General features: G+C 39.8%; 1 protein-coding gene across 1 annotated transcript in view; it reads left to right on the top strand.

Moving 5' to 3' along the window:
- The window catches only part of LOC102771681 (NEDD4 family-interacting protein 2), a 39,153-nt gene that overhangs the window by 19,856 nt on the left and 3,218 nt on the right, over positions 1-16,079 (top strand). The window contains exons 5-6 of the mRNA XM_015557715.1: positions 11,636-11,702; positions 14,780-14,885. Coding sequence (XP_015413201.1) covers positions 11,636-11,702; positions 14,780-14,883 — 171 coding nt within the window. The 3' untranslated portion in view covers positions 14,884-14,885. The remainder of the gene's footprint in view (positions 1-11,635; positions 11,703-14,779; positions 14,886-16,079) is intronic.

The raw sequence follows: 16,079 nt of genomic DNA, 5'->3' as shown, positions 1-16,079 counted from the left end.
GCTGCAGCTTAATTTTTTTACTTTTAATCTATATGTGTCTTTATATTTAAAGTGGGTTTTGTTTTTGATTCACCCTCATAATCTGTCTTTTAGCTGGTGCATTTATGCCACTGACTTTCAGGGTGCTTACTGATAGAGTTACTGCCATATCAGGCGGCTTCTGGGGTGTCTGGGGCCAGCCTGTGACCCGGGATCGGATCCATCACAGGCGGCAGGCAGGCGGCTTCTGGGGCTTCTGGGGCCCGCCTGTGGCCTGGGATTGGATCCGATCACGGGCAGCAGGCAGGCAGCTTCTTGGGTCACACACGGAGGGCCTGGGTGGTGGCTCGCACTCACACTGTCATGCCCTGCCAGCAGTATGCAAATTAGCCGCCATCAACATTTCACGCTGATTAGCCAATGGAAGGTGTAGCGAAGGTACGGTCAATTATCATGTTTGTCTATTATTAGATAGGTCTAGAGGCCCGTTGCACGAAGATTCGTGCAATAGGCCTTCTTTACCCTGGCTGCCAGCACCAGTTTTCCTCTGGCACCTGGGACCCAGACCTTCCCTCTGGCCACCGCCTTCCATCTTTGCTCTGGACACAGTCTTCACTATGGCTGGAGCCTTCAGTCTTTGCTCCTCACTCTGGCCAGAGTCTTCAGTCTCTGGCCAGAGCTGCTCCTGTAACCCCTTCCGCCCCCCACCCTCCCTCTCATAGCTTGATCTCTGCTTTGCCTGCAAACCTCGCCAACGGGTTCCTGGGTCCCGAGGGGCCGCCTAGCCTGCGGCCTGGCTTTCTGATCTAGATCACAATCATGATCACAGGCCCCCGGCAAGGCGGCACCTGGGTCCTGGGGGGCCGCCTTGCCTGCGGCCCGGCTTTCCGGTGGCTCCTGGGGTCGCACACGGGGGTCTAAATGGCGGCTCCCAGTGTCCCGCCCTGCCTGCAGTATGCAAATTAGCCGCCATCTTTGTTGGCAGTTAATTTGCATATCACACTGATCAGCCAATGGCGATGGTAGCGAAGGTATGGTTAATTACCATGTTTGTCTATTATTAGATAGGATAGTGTGTAGGGAGAGAGCAAGGACACCTCCTTTTCTTTCTCCTATCTCAGGAACTTTTCTAGTACTATTGTTATCATAATCTCCCACCAACTCTTTACTTTTGCCTCTTAAAGGCCCTTTTTGGCTCCTTTTTACAAAGCTTTTTTCCTGGTTTCCTTAGGATAAGGCCCAGGAAAATTATCAAAAGTACCTTTATTTATTGTTTTAGTAAGTCTTTTTAAAAGTTACCACACATTTAAATGCAATTAATAAAACATATACTTTCTAGTAATCAAGTTTATTTAAACATTGATTTCTAATTGAATGAATCCAATCCTCAAATTTTCAATAGAATCACAAACCTAATATGTCAGCTGCTCTTAAGTGTTTCAGACACTTCACTTATGCACCTACATTATCAAATTGATTAAAACATTACTAACTATGCCCTAATGGTTTGGCTCAGTGGATAGAGCGTCAGCCTGTGGACTCAAGGGTCCCAGGTTTGATTCCGGTCAAGGGCATGTACCTTGGTTGCGGGCACATCCCCAGTGGGGAGTGTGCAGGAGGCGGCTGATCGATGTTTTTCTCTTATCGATGTTTCTGACTATCCTTCTCACTTCCTCTCTGTAAAAAATCAATAAAATATATTTAAAAAAAATTACTCACTACAAAAATATTTAAACTATGGATTTAATGTGTTTCTTCATTATTTTAAAACCTATTTTATCACTTTTCAGGGTTTCAGTAATCTTACCAGACTCTTTTCCTGTTAAGACCAAATTACAGGTTTTGGTTATTAATAAGTTGACTCTTAGTTGGGACCTGTGGATTGGCTTCTTGTAAGATGTTAAAATTTGAACCATTGTAGGAATAGCCTTTTGACAGATTTTTCTTCTAGTTTCATTTTAAAAAAAATATAAAGTGGGTTCCAACCTAGAGCATAGATCTGTTAGGTGTTATGAAACATAAAAAGATAGACAATTCCTATCCTTGCAGAAGTTATTATGAAAAAAACAAAGAGTTGGAGCTAGGTAAGTCCAAACTTGGTTATATTAGTAATAAAATTAGTTAACTATTATTCAAATGGTATTTCTCATCTAAGTTACAAAACTCAGAAAATAATTTGAGGACATTTTTCTCATTTCAGCTAAAGCTGGCAAATTTTTAATATCATTATAGATTCATAAAAAAGAAATTAGCCCAGCCTTGGCTGGTTTGGCTCAATGGAGAGAGCATCAGCCTGTGGACTGAAGGGTCCCGGGTTCAATTCTGGTCAAGGGCGTGTACCTCAGTTGCAGGCTCCTCCCTGGTCCCTGGGGCTCATGCAGAAGGCTGCCAATTGATGTGTATCTCTCACATTGATATTTCTCTCCGTCTTTCCATCTCACTATCATTCTCTCTAAACATCTGTGGAAAAGTATCCTCGAGTAAGGATTAAAAACCAAAAGAACCCAAAAAGAAATTAGCCCCTTATATACAACCTATGCCTTTAGGGCATTAGGTCCTAATTCTCTCATAGAACTCTATGTGATTAGGTGGGGAACTTAAATTCAAAGACTGGAGTTTCTCAGAGTTCTGTAAGGTATGTATTAGCAGCCCTAGCTGGTTTTGCTCAATGGATAGAGCGTCGGCCTGCGGACTGAAGGGTACTGGGTTCGATTCTGGTCAAGAGCACATGACAGGGTTGTGGGCTTGATCCCCATTGGGGGGCATGCAGGAGGCAGCCAATCAATGATTCCCTCTCAGTGATGTTTCTATCTCTCCCTCTCCCTTCCTCTCTGAAATCAATTTAAATATATTTTTTAAAAAAAGGTATGTATTAACATAAAGTTTGATTACCAGGACAATTTGCTAAGGGTAATATTATACCTTTAATATATATATATATATATAAACGATACAAGAAAGATATTTTTTAAATCTTTTGTATCACTTTGTCACATACACTAGAGGTCCAGTGCACGAATTTGTGTACCGGTGGGGTCCCTCGGCTTGGCCTGTGGGGATCGGGCTGAAACCAGCTCTCTGACATCCCCTGAGGGGTCCCGGATTGTGAGAGGGCGCAGGCCACGCTGAGGGACTCTACTGGTGCATGAATCTGTGCACCAGGCCTCTAGTATACAATAATATTTCATAGATGAAATTCAGTTTTTAAAATATGTGACAAACTAGAAAGAGTTGGTGGACCCTACCTCCCTTGAGTAAATAAACCATAAGGATCAGCAGGCACAGCAACAACACAGATTTAGAACTAGGAAGGAGGTCTAGAACTCCATTTGGTTCTGTGTTCCCTTCTTAATGAAGGACCTGACCACCTAGTGCCACCTAGTAAAACCAGAAGTTCTGCTGATTTTGCTCTCAGAATATCATTCATCTGTCTCATGGGGAACTCTTCATGCAAGGTGATTGCTGGAGTATAGTGTCTAGGCAGAGAGCAGGGAATTCTCTTAGAGTAACCAGGCTTTGTTCCTGTTTACTCCTAAATTCCTATACATGGCAAGATTTGTTCTAAGATTTCTACTGTAACATCCACCTGGTAGTGAGTTTGTGGAGGTGACAGCCTTACTTTTAACCTGACAATGTGTTGATTGTTCAAATTAGCTTAGGTTGCTTTGCAACACTGAAATATTGGTATCCCTGCCCTATAACGGTGATTAAAGTATTTTCAGCTTACATTGGGTTTTAATTTCAGGAAAAAAGGAGATCTTTTTGTCAGGCAATGTGTCAGAGGGGGGCGTCCCCCAACCCCTCAATCGGCCCTACCCTGAGCATGACTGAGGGTGGCATTGCAACCTCCCGATCCACCCTGCTCTGTGCATGACAGGGGGCGGCGCCCCAACTCCCCAGTCAGCCCTGCTCTGAGCCCGACGAGGGGCTGCACCTAGGGATTGGGCCTGCCCTCTGCCACCCGGGAGCACCCCTAAGCCATCAGGTCGTTATCTCCCGAGGGATCCCAGACTGCAAGAGGGCACAGGCCGGGCTGAGGGACCCCCCTCCCCCCCGAATGCACAAATTTTTGTGCACCGGGCCTCTAGTCTATATATATAAAAGTCTAAGTCACCATTACAACCGAATGACCAACCAGTCATTTTGATGCACACTGACCACCAGGGGGGAGATGTTGAACATAGGAGCTGGCCCCTGGTAGTCAGTGCACTCCCAGAGCCAACCTCCTGCGGTCCTTTCCCCTGGTCGGCCAACCTTCAGCAGTCACTCCACCCCTGGCCTACCAGCCCCAATAGGCCCCTCCAACCCCCCGCCAGCTGGACCTGATTGGCCCCAATCGGGCTGGCCAGCCAACCTCCCATGGTTCCTCCCCCCTGGCCAGCCAGCCCCAATAGGGACTGGGTGAGATGGCCCCAATTGGCTTGGATCGCTGGCCAGGCTGAGGGACCCCACCCGTACACGAGTTCGTGCACTGAGCCTCTAGTACAAAATAATATTGAATGTAAACTGTAATTGAAAAATTAAATTTTAAAAATATTTTCTATGAAACAATAATAGCTGCCATTCATTGAGTACTTTTAATATGTCCCAAGCATAATTTGTTACAAACACTAAATTCTTTAATACTATCAATGATGCTGCTGATAATCTAGCCATTTTATTAATGATGAAACAAAGAATGAAAAGATTCTAATAGCTTGCTTAATGTCCTACAGTTTGTAGGTGGGTTAGAATCTAGCTTGTTTCCTTTTTTAAAAAATATAAAAAAAAATTTATATTTCAGTTGAAGTTAACATACAACGTTATATTAGTTTCAGGTATATACCCCAGTGATTAGACGTTATATAACTTAGTGATCATTCCAACAGATCTCTTAGCCATCTCACACTATACATAGTTGTTAGAATACTAGACGTCCAGTGCACGAAATTCGTGCACTGTGGGGTTGGGAGGGAGGGTGTCCCTCAGCCCAGCCTGCACCCTCTCCAATCTGGGACCCCCTCAGGGGATGTCCGACAGGGATCGGGCTTAAACCGGCAGTCGGACATCCCTCTCACAATCTAGGACTGCTGGCTCCCAACCACTCGCCCGCCTGTCTGCCTGATTGCCTCCTAACCCCTCCCCTGCCAGCCTGATCGACGCCTAACTGCTCCTCTCCCAGCCTGATCGCCCCCAACTGCCCTCCCTGCCAGCCTGGTCACCCCCAACTGGCCTTCCCTGCTGGCCTGGTCGACCCTAACTTCCCTCCCCTGCAGGCCCAATTGCTCCCAACTGCTCTCCCCTACCGGCCTGGTTGCCTCTAACTGCCCTTCCTGCTGGCCTTGTCACCCCTAACTGCCCTCCCTGCCAATCTGGTTGCCCTAACTGCCTTCCCCTGCAGACCTGGTTGCCCCCAACTGCCTTACCCTGCCAGCCTGGTCACCTCTAACTGCTCTCCCCTGCCAGCCTGGTCCCCCCCATCTGCCTTCCTCTGCTGGCCTGGTCGCTCCCAACTACCCTCCCCTATCAGCCTGGTCGCCCCCAGCATTCCTCCCCTACTGGCCTGATGGCCCACAACTGCCCTCCCTTGCCAGCCATTTTGTGACCACCTGGGGGTGGCCATCTTGTGGGAGGGTGTGACAGTCAATTTGCATATTAACTCTTTATTATATAGGATTACTGACTATATGTATTCCCTATGCTGTACTGTATATCCCCATAACTATTTGGTAATTACCAATTTTTACTTATTAATCTTTTAATTTTTTTCACCCATTCCCTGAATCCCCCTCCCATCTGGCAACCAACAAAATGTTTCAGTATCTATGAGTCTGTTTCTGTTCTGTTTGTTTATTTATTTTGTTTTTTAGGTTTTTGTTGATTGATATGTATTGCCATTTTATTGTTCATATTCTTCTTTTTCAAGAAGACAACATTTCATGTAATGCTGATTTGGTGATGATGAACTCCTTTAGCTTTTTCTTGCCTGAGAAACTCTTTATCTGTTTTTCTATTCTAAATGATAGCTTTGCTGTGTAGAATAATTTTGGTTGCAAGTACTTGCTTTTCATCACTTGAAACATTTCTTGGCAATTCCTTCATACCTGCAAAGTTTCTTTTGAGAAATTAGCTGACAGTCTTATGGGAGCTCCCTTGTAGGTAACTAACTGCTTGTCTCTTGATGGTTTTAAGATTCTCTTTTTGTCTTTAATCTTTGGCATTTTAATGATGATGTGTGGTCCTCTTTGAGTTCATCTTGTTTTGGACTCTCTGCATTTCGTGAACTTGTATGTCTATTTCCTTCATCAGGTTAGGGAAGTTTTAAATCATTCTTTTCTAAAATAGATTTACAATGTCTTGCTTTCTCTCTTTTTCTCACACCCCTATAATACGAACGTTGGTATGCTTGAAGTTGTTCCAGAGGCTCCTTACACTATCTTAATATTTTTGCATTCTTTTTTTATTTTGCTATTCTGATTGGGTGTTTTTGCTTCCTTATATTCCAAATCACTGTTTTGATTTTGTACTGCATCTAGTCTACTATTGATTCCCTGTAAATTAATCTTCATTTCAGTTGGTGTATTTTTCATTTCTGACTGATTCTTTTATGGTTTCCATGTTCTGCCCCCACCTCCCACCTCCAAATTACAAGATAAAGTTTATTTAGAAAGTTACAGAGGTAGCAAAGTGAGCCAGCTGGGCTGTGTAGGCTCAGGAAATAAGTTACAGAGGCAGAAGAAGGGCCCATAGAGCCTAGGCAAGAGAAAGGCTTAGGTAATGCACCTAGGGGGGAGAAGAGGGTGAAGGGAAATGTGCAGGAATACTTCGAAGATCCAACAACCTGGGTATGTGCCCTAACTGGGAATCGAACCAGTGACCCTTCGGAGATGGGACAATGCTCCAAACAACTGAGCCACTTCAGCCCGTGCTCCATGTCCTTTTTTATGCTGTTAAAGTTCTCTCTGAGTTCATCTACTCTTCCCCTAAGTTCATTGAGCATCCTTATAACTAGTGTTTTGAACTCTGCATCTAGTAGATTGCTTGTCTCTGCTTTGTTTAGTTCTTTTTTTTGGAGATTGGTTCTGTTCTTTCACTTTGGACATGTTTGTTTGTATCATTTTGGCAACCTCCCTGTAGAGCTGTTGTGTCTCCCAGGCTTCATAGAGTGGCTTAATGTAGTAGGGGACCTATAGGATCCGGTGGAACAGCCTTCTCATTCACCCAAGCTGGGCACCATGGGGATGCCCCTCCCTGCCCCCCAATATGGGCTGTGTATACCCTCCTGTTGTAGTTGAGCCTTGATTGCTGTTGGCACCTCATTGGAAGGGATTTACCCCCCCCAGTCTGATAGGCTGCAAGGACTGGCTGCGGCCACTGACCTCTGACCACTGTGGAGGATCAGCTGTGCAGGGGCCCAAACCATGGAGCAGGACTTACTTTAGCAGGGCTCTGGTGCCTGCTGAGTCTGATCTTAAGTGTGTCACTTGTGGAGGTGGTGGTTTTGTAGGCGGCAGGAATGGCACCAGGTACTAGACTAGACCGGTAGGGTCAGACCAGATCTGGGTTCAGCAACCTCGGTACTTGAGTTCTGGCTAGGAAGAATTAAGAGCCAAGACTCAAACTATAAGAGAACATTATAATATCACAGAAGTGGAAGAAATAATTCATAGAAGAAATGGGCTTAGGAAATAAGTTATAGAGGCAAAGGAAGGGCCCTAGGAGCTTGGGAGTGAGGAAGCTAATGGTAAAAAGCCTGGGGGTGAAGAAGGAAAAGGGAAAGGCTTGGGCTTGCTCCCATGAAGCTCACTGGGTGCTCCATCCAAAGGGTTTTAAGGGTAGAGATTTTAGGGGAGGTCCCAGGGGAAGATTTTAATAGAGTATTCAGCAGCTTTCCAGGTGTGTCCTTTCAGGGTCTAGGTCAGTGATGGCGAACCTTTTGAGCCCAGTGTGTCAGCATTTTGAAAAACCCTAACTTAACTCTGGTGTCGTGTCACATATAGAAATTTTTGGTATTTGCAACCATAGTAAAACAAAGACTTATATTTTTGATAGTTATTTTATATATTTAAATGCCATTTAACAAAGAAAAGTCAACCAAATAAATGAGTTCGCGTGTCAGCTCTGACACACGTGTCATAGGTTCGCCATCACTGGTCTGCTCCAGGGCAGGGGTCATTATTCAGTGCAGCTGGTCCTTAGGCCAGCCTCGGGGTTGCTGGTCTGGATTTGTTGCTTTTCTGGGCCTGGAGCTGAAATACAACTGAGGTCTAAATGTTATCTCTAGAGAGGGAAGGTTAGGGAGTCCAAACTGCATGACCAGTGATATGCTAGGGGAGGAAAGGTCACCCTGAGGGTGAGGTCCCACCCTCCAAATTGTCTTCTGCTAGACACCCAGGCTTTCCACCCTGGTGACCTTCTGTGCCTGGCCAGTCATTCTTGCTGTGCTCATGTCTGTCTAACTGCCTACCACAGTTGGGTGGTGCTTCGATGTGGTCTGAAGTTGTCCACCAGGTGTGCTGCTTCTGGGGTCTCCTGGAAGATGCAGGCCAAGGTCAGCCACTATGGTCTGCCCGGGGGTCTCCCACCATGAGCTACAAAGTGATCTGCAGATGACTGCTACTTGTATTGGGCTTGGAGGTGCCCAGGTGAGTCCTAAACTGCAAACCAAGATGGCTGCCACTAGTGCTGAGCATGAGGCCACTTAGCGAGAGGTATGAGGCTCACCAAGACAGGCTATTCATATGGAAAAGTCAGTGGAAACAGCTGAGTGGGCCTGATAATTGGCCACGGTGGGCTCTCAGGGAATCACCAGGGGGCAGGGTGACCAGGGTGAGCCAGGTTGCTGGAGACTCAGATATGGCCCCTGCTTACCGACTCTTTGGCAGAAGGGCTCAGAAAAGGAATAATGGCCTCTGCTCACACTTTTATCTGGGAGAAAGCTGTCCCTTCAGCTCTCACCTTGATTTCAGATAGTTCAATTCCACCCTATATGTCCCTGATTTCAGATAGTTCAATTCCACCCCATATGTCCCTGGTGCCTTTCAAGCTGCTACCCTAGTGGTGGAGCTTAGAGTGAGTGAGTCTGAGTGAGTCCGAGTAAGTGCATGCACCTGTACACAGGCTCTTTAAGAGAAACTGGCTGGGACTCCAGCAGCCCTCCATCTTATTCAGCCTCAATCCACACTGGTTTTTACAGTGAGAAATTATGGGGACTTCTCTGCCTAGTACTGGAACCCTGGACTGGGAGGTCTGGTGTGGGGTTGGAACCCCTCTTTCTTTATGGGAGACCTCCACAGCTGAGATATCCCTCCTGATTTTTATCTGCCACCAGCCCGTTCATGTCTCTACTCCTCCTATCATTCTCCATGTGGCTCTTCTTTATATTCTTAGTTGTAGGACTTCAATTCTGCTAGATTTCAAGCAGCTCTGAATGATGGTTGTTCTGTAGTTTAGTTGTACTTTTGATGTGGTTGTGGGAGGAATCAAGTACTGCATTTTCCAGCTTGTTCTCAATTCAGTGTCTCTTCTAATTTTGTAATGCCTCCGTACTTTACTTTTATTATAGTGCTCCAAGCAATAAATTCCCCTTAGAGGTCAGTGCTGAGAGAAAGGTTTTCTCCCAAAAGCTTGAGGGTTTTCTTTTATTAGGCAATAAGTAATTTCTAAGTCATACTGATGCCTTCTTTTTTATTTCTGAGTTTCATGAACTTCAGATTTATTGTATCTTTTGTCCAAGATTCTGATATTATTTCTACCTAAGGCTTTTGATGTTTTTATTATTTCTTTCATTCATTCATTCATTCATTCATTATTTATTTTGTTAATTCTCATCCAAGGATATTTTTTCCATTGATTTTTAGGGGGGGGGGGCACAGAGAGACAGAAAATAACATTGGAGAGAGAATCATTAATTGGTTGCCTCTCGTATTCACCCTGACCAGGAAGTGAACTGGTGACCTTCTAGTGCAGGGGTGGGCAAACTTTTTGACTCGAGGGCCACAGTGGGTTCTTAAACTGGACCAGAGGGCCGGAACAAAAGCATGGATGGAGTTTGTGTGAACTAATATAAATTCAAAGTAGACATCATTACATAAAAGGGTACGGTCTTTTGTTTTTTTTAGTTTTATTCATTTCAAATGGGCCAGATCCGGTCCGAGGGCCGTGGTTTGCCCACGGCTGTTCTAGTGCATGGGATGATGCTCAACCAATTGAGCCACACCAGCCAGGGCTACTTTTTTTTTTTTAACAACAACTTGACTCAACCCTATAATTTGTAGTGTTTTAACACATTTTGATAACTCAGTAATGAACCCAAAAGCTTATTTATCTTTTTTACATAGTGAATTTCTTTGACTTCAAGGTGAAGGTAATTATATTCTTTTCTTGGGAGTAAATAAAAAATAGCTTTAGGTAAATATTTTGGGTGAAGAATGACATTGTTCTAATTTTCTGGTTGCTTCTTGCTATGTAACATTCTCTATTAAATATGTTTTAAAATTATCAAGTTAAAAATATATTGCTTTGATTCTTTTTCTTAGCCTATAAAATCTGTATAAAAACCTTTTCTTTCTAATTATTACTTTATTAAAAGTAGTTTAGTGCTATACGTTACAAGCTATATTTTCCCAATTTTCTAGTTCTCCCTTCATAGTACATATTTTAAAGGTATTAGAGTATGTGGAATTTGTATCTTTAATGATACTAGTAAATTTTTAACCTTTGAAATTTCTGACACTCAGCTGAGAATTTATATCATGGTTCATTTATAAATTATAAATACTTCCTGTAAAAGTACTTAAGAGGCTTTAGACAACAGATTAAAAAACAGTTATTTTAAGTGTTCAGATGCTAAAGGATAATAGGCAAGAATTATCTGAAGTAGCTCTGAAGAAAATTAGATTGAAGTTTTAAAAAGCTTTTAAATAATAAATCTTGATGATTAGAGTCTAATCAAGGAAAAGTACCCATGTCCAGTATCATCAAACCCTGCCTTCCAACTGCCTGTTCATATTCTCATTTCAGAGAGACTATAAAACTGCCTACCATGGCCACTAATAGGAACTGTTGAAATGCCACTTCAAGGCTCATTTAGCTGTTCACAGCTCACTGTTGGGAACTGAGAGCTGGCGCATCAGTTTGAAAATAAAATGACTAATGAGTTGGGGTCTTTCTGTGCTTGGTATTCTTGGCAGTAATTAGCAGTCGGGGGTGTACAGAGGGTCAAGAGCTCTTCCTTTTAGAGGTCATCAGAACATATCTGTCTGATAAGATTAAACTAATGTGGCTTTGGTGCTAATATCTAAAGTAGGGGGTCGCTGTAATGTATTTGGGATGGTAGTCATGGCTTTGAAAGATTATGAAAAAGGATCTAATGTGAACTCTTTAATGAGAAAATGTTGTATTCATTTATATAGCACTTACCCTTTTTTCCTTATAAGCAGATGAAAATTGATTTTTCCCAAAACATTTTATATATGTTTATTACATATAAAAGGGTTTTTTTCAGATAATTTTATATGTATGTCATTAAGTATTTTTTTCTTCTCTAATTTTCTTGTTATGCTGCTTTTAAGTGCTAAAGATTATTTGAGATAAATCATTCTGAAACTGGGACTAATCTATGATTTTCACATTTAAGTACACAGACAAGATTAATATATTTATGTTCACTCCATAGTTTTCTGATTATTTTACTGGATATTTCAATGGACAGTATTGGCTTTGGTGGATATTCCTTGTACTTGGTAAGTTTATCCTTAATGAATTTTACTTTGATTAATTTGTCTTTAGTTTAACTTTGATATTTCCTAAAATTTTAAGGTGTAAATACATTGTGTTACAAATTATATGGAAATAAATCTACTGTAAATTTCTCATGTCGATACTTACTTCATCATGTCAGCTATTCATATAATTCTACATAGTACTCTAGGTTTCTTAGATTGGAAATTCAGAGCCATTCAACTTAAGGACTCACTGGTTTAATGACAATTGAATGTTACAAAACCTGAAAATCCTAATATGGTTAAAAATAATTGTCTTCAGTATTTATCTTGGAAAATATACATACATAATTTCTTTTAATGAACTTAGGAAATGTTGAGAGTAGGATAGTTGGATGTTCTATCCTGTTATTTTTGGATCACTGAAACATTCTTTATACTTCTGAAATGTACTCTGCATTAGTCATTAATCAGCTAGACATAAGGAAAGGTTTCATGCCTAATAATCACTGTACGTCTTTTGAGTTGTCTCCTTACAAAGCATGTCTTTTATTCATATTGATGAATTTTGGACATCCAACTTTTGTTCTCCTGTGTTTTTCATGATGTATAATTAAATTAATCTTAAAATCACATTATACCTTTAACCCACATTTCAAATTCATTTACTGACATGAAGTGTACATTTTGTTTCTACTTAGGTTTAAAAGCCCACATTTCTATAGTAGAATAATTGTACCAGAAAATAATAGCATTTCAGTAGGTGGCAGTCTTCTCCTTGAGATTTTATTTAGTCCTGCTATTGGATCTTTAGGATCTTTGGGGACATAACTTCTTAGTGGTCAGTTAAGGTAACAAAAGATCCTGGATTCTTTCTCTAGTAATTATAGTGAAGTTATTATTCTAGTGTTGTGATTTTGTTGGGGAGTAAGACTCATACAGGTTTCAGCCAGTTTTTTATGTTGTTAGTTATATTTTGACTGCCTGAATTCTGTGGGTTTTTTTTATTGAGTTTCTCACTTAAAAGTAAGAAAAAAATGTATAAAGTTTATTATGTAGTTAAGCATATTAATTGAGTATATTTGCTTATATGTATTACTAGAGGCCCGATGCATGAAATTTGTGCAAGAGTAGGCCTTCCTTTCCCCGGCTGCCGGCTTCCCTTTGGCACCCAGGACCTGGGCTTCGCTCCGGCCACAAGCAGGCACCTGGGACCTGGGCTTCCCTCACAGCCCCCACTTTGTCCGGAAGGATGTCCAGAAGGATGTCCGGTCTAATTAGCATATTATGCTTTATTATTATGGATTAAGAGATTGAGGAATCTTAGAAAAACAACTGTGGGTTAGAGTGGAGTGCAGATGACAACCCCAGTTCCACATCAGAGTCATGATTTAGCCTTTAGGGCAGTGATGGCGAACCTTTTGAGCTCAGCGTGTCAGCATTTTGAAAAACCCTAACTTAACTCTGGTGCCGTGTCACATATAGAAATTTTTTGATATTTGCAACCATAGCAAAACAAAGACTTATATTTTTGATATTTATTTTATATATTTAAATGCCATTTAACAAAGAAAAGTCAACCAAAAAAATGAGTTCGTGTGTTACCTCTGACACACGTGTCATAGGTTCACCATCACTGCTTTAGGGGAATGTGAAAATTTACTCCATGATAAAAATGTTGCTCTCACATACACTCAAGAATGTTGAGCACTTTGTAGAACTCAGAAACAATAGCTGCTCAGTGGTTTCTAGGTATTTTAAAAAATGCTTCACCAGAACAAAATGTCTTAGAAATAGCAGCTTCATAGCCAAAAAGAGATTTCACAAATAATTTCGGTTTACACTTTTTAATAATACTTTTACATTTGGATCACAGTGTCCATTATCTTTGAACAGCATCTGGAAGGACATGCAGTGGATTCAGAGTGCGAGTCACAAATAGAAGGAGTTAGGATATAGGAATCAGATGGGATCAGATTTAGCTGAAATTTATATCACTTGTTTAAGTCATTGTTTGCATATCTCTTCTATCTTACCATTTGTTTGTTTTTTTTTTTTAGTGCTTTGATTACTTGGAGTTGGAGCACAAATTTAGTTTGGGACTTCGCATTTTAAATTAACAAAATCTTTCTCCTTTCGAGGAAGGTTGCATGCATACATGTCTTCTGTTTTTGTTTTTGACCCCACGATTACCTGGTTAAAAATTTACTGGAGTTAATAACTGTTTTTCTTAGAATTGTATGCTTAAGTATATTAAAATTTAAGTCTACTAATAATGTTACTGCTTTTTATATTTAACTAACATTTTTCATCTGAAACTTTGAAGCATTTCACAGGTGTTTTTTAAAATTAATTTTTAAGATACCTATGATGTAAGTGGTTATTATTTAAAAATACTGTTTAACTGAAGAGAACACTGAGATAGATATGAGATTACTAGAGTGCTGCTTCCCAAGTCTTCTTTCCTGATTCTTTTCTTAATTTTTATTATAAATTCATCTTTTATTACTTAAAAAATAAGAACTAGTATTTAAAATTATTTACATAATATACATATCTTTAAATATAGATTTCACCGATGACATTGTACACTTGATATTGCTAGACAGGCTTATTAGTGTTATCCCACAATTGTTATCATTAACATGCATACATTCTCTCTTGAACACTATTTTATGTCAGTAAATATGTCTTAGTTTGTTTAGTAGCTATATTAATCGAAAATTTGGTAAAATGGGATTTTTATAAGTTGAATCAGTTTAAGTACCTTAGGTAACTTTGCTATTTAAAGAAGTCCATTAATAAATTTATATTTTTGTGTAATTCTGGATTTTCATGGCTGGATTTGCTTTAATTTAATTTTTACTTTAGTTATATTTAGGATTAATAAGTTGAAATAATTTTTAGTGGCAGTAAAATTTTATCATATTTCCTGATGATGGATTATCATTATAATGTTAAATATACTATGGAATGAATGAAATCCTACAGATAAGTTTCTTAAGCCAAAAGGATCTTGTTTATAATTGTCTATTTTAAATATATCATGCCACCTTTCTGTATAAGAACATAATGTATTTGTATTATTTCAACCTCAGGCCTGCTCCTTTTCTTCAGGGGATTTGTTAATTATCTGAAAGTCAGAAACATGTCTGAAAGTATGGCAGCTGCTCATAGAACAAGATATTTCTTCTTATTATAGAGGTAAGACCTATTAATATATTAACTTTTTTTATTCCCTTTATTTATTTATATTCCCCAGATACATACTCAATGTTTAATATGTACTCCTGTTATTTACTCAAATATAGCATATTAAATATTTTATTCTGTTAACAATCAACTTATTTAAATGTAATATGTTGTGACTGTTAAAGATAATTTAGATTTGTAAACTTGAATTTCATAAATTTAATTTTTTAAGTATATAATGAGTAAACTGAAACTTTGACCACAGGATATGAATGAAATAACCTCTAGCACAAAATTTGAAGGCTTGAAACAAACCATGACAAAGCACTTACACAGAAGGGATGGAGATTTTGCATAAAACAATGTGAAATCCATATAGATATCTGGTTAAAAGAACAAAAAGCAAATCTGTGATTGAAAAGCAATTTCCCATGCACTGATCTTAACAAACTGGATCAAGGAATTAAAGGTGTATGAAAAAACTAGGACCTCTGTTATTGTTTTCTTAATGCGTGACAGTTTGTACCAATAATGAAGGCTACAACTTGAAAAAAAGGAAATATAAGGAAATGAGCAGAGGTGTTTTAAGGTATTTGAACTGCATAAGCAAAATATCTGCTAAAACACTTACCTTCTGGATTTATCTACAAGTACAAAATGTTTCAAAGTTGCTATATATACTTAATAATCTTTTAATAAATTGTGTGGTTTGTAATTTGGTTGCTTACATTTTATTTTTAACTTAAATGAGTTTTATGTAAGCTACTATACTTATTTCTGCTGGAGAGTACAATGGGTACAACTGTATTTCTCAATCATATTAATGTATCATTTTAAATGTTCCATTAAGACCTCCCTCCCAAAGATGTCATATTTTCTCCTTATCAGTAAAATGTCTTTGCACACAGTGACATTAAGAATTTGTCAGTTTTGACTGTAAGATAAAGGCAAAGTAATTTTACAAATTTAAATAATATTCTGTGAGTATTCAGTATGATTATTTTGTTTGCATTTTCAAGAGTCTAAAACATAATATAAAAGTTTTCTAGATGGTCTCCTAATCTTTAGAATATATTTTGATAAATGCTATTCTATGTCATTTTTATTAAAAGAACATTGTATACTTGATATAGTACTGCTATAAATGGGTTTTTACTGTACTCTCATTTAGATAAATGCAACGTAATACATTTTAAGACATTCTTT

This window comes from Myotis davidii, unplaced genomic scaffold (assembly GCF_000327345.1).
Source record: "Myotis davidii unplaced genomic scaffold, ASM32734v1 scaffold3153, whole genome shotgun sequence".
NCBI lineage: Eukaryota > Metazoa > Chordata > Mammalia > Chiroptera > Vespertilionidae > Myotis > Myotis davidii.
Note: the sequence above shows the minus strand (reverse complement) of the source record. Positions and strands in the feature narration are given on the sequence as shown.